Source organism: Charadrius vociferus, unplaced genomic scaffold, assembly GCF_000708025.1.
Source record: "Charadrius vociferus isolate BGI_N301 unplaced genomic scaffold, ASM70802v2 scaffold45, whole genome shotgun sequence".
NCBI classification, from domain to species: Eukaryota; Metazoa; Chordata; class Aves; order Charadriiformes; family Charadriidae; genus Charadrius; species Charadrius vociferus.
Window position 1 is genome coordinate 1081251 of NW_009648712.1, and position 3886 is coordinate 1085136.

Here is a 3886-nt window from a genome sequence, read left to right on the forward strand (position 1 = left end):
TGCATCCAGCTGCCTTTTGTGGTGTGGAAGCATATTTTCAGCGTGTCTCTTTATAGGCTTTCCTCTGTCGTAAGAAATGAGCTGATTATTGATCCAGCTTCTAAAATGAGATACAACTCAGAGTGTTTAGTTACTTCCAAATCAAAATTGATGAGTTGTTTCATCAACAAGTCCTTAAATCAAGTGTTGCAGCATTACTGCTATATCATATGATGGTTTTTTTCTTTTTCCTAAGGTGGTGTTACTGTATTTGTGGCCTTATATGATTATGAAGCTAGAACTACAGATGACCTTTCATTTAAGAAAGGTGAACGGTTCCAGATAATAAATAACACGTAAGTGTTCTCATTCAGAGACTTCACTTGGGTGTTGTTGGGAGTAAAGAGTTCCTTAGCTCTTCTTGAAATCTGCATGTCCTGTTTCAGTGAAGAGTAGATGTGTTGATGGGTTGGGTTTTTTTCATTTTCTTGAATCGGAGAGTTAAGCAAGCATGGGGTTAAAATACTGATACTGGTAAGACAATAACTTTCAGGCTGAGGTCACATTTGGGTGCAGATGTAGGACTGTGGTGACTGGGGCAGCCCCAAGCCTCCTTCTTCTCAGTTGGTCGGGTGTCATGCTGGCATCCTTCCCCTCCCTGCTGCAGCGAGGCAGGGCTGTGCTACCCGCTTTGGGGCAGCAGAGGTGGAGACGCAGGCTGTCCCACCCCATCCCAGGCTCTGCACCTTGCAGGTTCTCTCTGAGGGGTTTCCATATCTGACAGGGAGGTGGGCACAGCCTGCAGCACTGCACCACGAATGCCAGAGGCAAGCGGCCTGGCTGTAGGCAGGGACTTCTGGCTGTGAAAGTGTGTCTAGCTGGCCTCCGCAGTAAATCCATGCTTAGGTAACTTAGGAGTAGCTTGATGTTCTAGTTTAATTGCAACAGCATTACAGTATTATGGCCTGATTTCTAGAAGTCTAGTGAAAAGGAAAGAATTTCTTCACCTTGGAGATTTCTTTACATGCAGCTTTTGGCTGTGTTAATAGTTCTAGTTCATACACGTAACAGTTTTCGTTCATCCACTTCTCTAATTTTATTAGCTGACGTCCTGCTTCCTTTGTCGCTCACTGTCAGCATACAGGCAGAATGACCTGGAAGAGGCAGGTGAAGACTAGAGAACTGGGAATTTTATTTACACATCTTTTCCATAAAATGTTTTGTTGCAGGTTTGCATTTTGCATACGTAGATAAATTCCTTTTACATTAAAAAAAAAACAACCCAACCAACCAAACACAGAACAAAACAAAAAAATGTTTAAGATACAAAATTCCACTAAGAGGCACTCGTGCTGCTTACAATGAAAAGAAAAATATATTTAGGTGCAGCGCAAACTATTTTAGTTGCCTTCGTAATTAAAATGACATGTTACCTAAATTTAATGTACCTTTCATATGTGAGGATGTTACAGCTGCTAGAGAATGATGTGGTGTTTATATGTGGAAGAGGTAACTCATGTTGCATTGCAGGGAAGGAGACTGGTGGGAAGCAAGATCCATTGCTACAGGAAAAACAGGCTACATCCCCAGCAATTACGTAGCTCCTGCAGACTCCATTCAAGCAGAAGAGTAAGACACTGTATCCTGTCAATCTGTTCTTAATGTCCATTCTACACTTTGTGCCCTGTGGTGATACTATTCCTTTAATTCAGTGTATGTAACATTTAAGGGTAAAGTAGGATAATACTACTAATTAAAGGATAGCAATGCTACTTGAATGATGTCAAAGGTATAATTATAAGTAAACGTGAGGTGGACACTCATGACAACGTTTTACGCCTGCTTGCTATACGTAGGGCTAAAGGGAAAAGGATGGGAGAATGCAGTAATGAAGATAAGAATTGGGGGACATGCATTGTATTTCATATAAAAAAGAAATGGATGTTTTTTTTTGTTAAAAGAGTTCACACAGCATCAACTCTAGGTTTTTATCCCTATTTTGCTAAATGTTAATTCAAGGTCAGCTATATCCTTGGTAGCACCTAATCTTACGTTCTAAAAAAACATTTGTGTGGACAATTATTGCTAATCTATTAATCTAAAACAACCTTTTTGGTGACAAAATTGTTAGGAACACTAAGGACTACTATGAATTGGGAAAATTGTTGTACCAGTATTTCCCACATTTATTTACAAACAAAGCTCCCATAGCAATTACAGAATCACATAAAGGTTATTGTGGGAACTGTGAGTTGGGGTACAGTTTCAAGTTATAACTGTTCCAAGGGATTAATTTTATTTGTTGTACTAGAAATACAAAGCTCTGCAGCTCTTGCTTCAATATACAGGCACGGTACTGCCAATAAGCAATTCCCTGATACATGATCTGCACACTTCTGTGTTTGCTACTGCAATTCTGGGAAAAGTGCCCGATTTCCAAGATGTTTCCTGAATCTCAAGCTGAGACTTTAGCATGTTGCTACTCCTCTCACCTGGCTCTTTGCTATTAAAAAGTGATTGCATCAAAGAGGCACTGTTATTTTATGCCCTTGAGTTTCAGCTGCTTTTAAATTTATTTACTTTTGATTTTTTGAAAAAAGTTGTGGTTTTTCTCTATATACAATATAGAGAATTTTCTCTAACTATACAATAAAAGCATATTGTCATTACAGCTGCAGTGAGGGTAAAATAGAAATGATAGCCCTTTGCAAACTAAGGATGCGGTATTTCTGCAAAGGAAGTGTTGCTCCTAAGGACTGGCAAAACGAGATGATGGGATTTGTCATAGGTTTATGTGATGCCTAGAGGTGAGAGTGAGGGGTGATGAGTGAGGAAGCTTTTTTAAACTATTTTAAAGAACCTAGTGCTAATTTTATTAAATACTACCACAGCATTTGGAATAGATTTCATTTGCTCTAGAGTTCATTTGTTAGCCTGGGGTTTATAGATTTATTGTTGTGATTGCAGGTGGGGTTAAAAGTGCAAAAGCAATACACAGCCCCAGACTACTAGGAGTTTAAGTGGTCTTTTCTAAGCCTGAAGGCATTTATATCATAAACTGCTTGTGACGGGATCCATATTATCTGTGTGCATTTTGAATGATACCGTAATATAAATGTTTAATGCTCATAAAAAGAACAAGTAAACCCTATTATTATTTTATAGGTAATTAAATAAAATAGCACTTTACAATACAGTTTGTAAATTGTTGGAGTAGTCTGGGGAAGAGGCATTTTCATGTTGAAGTAATTAGGGTTCAAGTTTGCTTCAATAAGTTACATCCAAATTGTCTCAAGTGTATGTGCTCTCATATCTAATTCTAATTTTGCACATCTCCTTAAACAGTCTAACTGGAAATACAATTAAAAGTAAGAATAAGTTTCAAATTCCCAAGTGATTGCACAGGCCATTCTGTTTACAGGCCAACAAAATGATCCCTCCTTGCCTGCTTTTTTCACCCACAAAACCATTGTTTTGCAGCGGTTTCCAGTACTGCTTTTCTTCTCCCAACAGTCATGAAGTCAGATTTGCTTGATGCTATGGTGGTCCCAAATGAAAATGTTTGAAATTTACACTTTGCATCGCTTTGTGACTTCTGAGGCACACAATCAAAATAAAATAGAGTTAGAAATAAGTGTTTTCCAAAGTCTGGGGATTCACTGGGAGATGGACCTTAAAATTATCACTGGCTGAGGACAGAGCTGTGTGCAGGCTGTTCATCAAAGTGGGCAGGATGAGCCCACTTTGGGAGCATAGAAAAAGAAATTCCTTTTGTGAAAGAACTTAAGGAAAGAAAACATGCAGGTGTTTTAAAATGCCTGCATACATTCAGTATCAGGATGATGCAGCAAAGATGGAGTGTTACTCAGAGACAAATGATCTACACCACAGGGTTGTTGCTAAATGA

General features: G+C 38.8%; 1 protein-coding gene across 1 annotated transcript in view; it reads left to right on the top strand.

Moving 5' to 3' along the window:
* The window catches only part of YES1 (YES proto-oncogene 1, Src family tyrosine kinase), a 16581-nt gene that overhangs the window by 4390 nt on the left and 8305 nt on the right, over positions 1 to 3886 (top strand). The window contains exons 2-3 of the mRNA XM_009886623.1: positions 236 to 335; positions 1510 to 1608. Of these exons, the coding sequence (XP_009884925.1) occupies positions 236 to 335; positions 1510 to 1608 (199 nt within the window). The remainder of the gene's footprint in view (positions 1 to 235; positions 336 to 1509; positions 1609 to 3886) is intronic.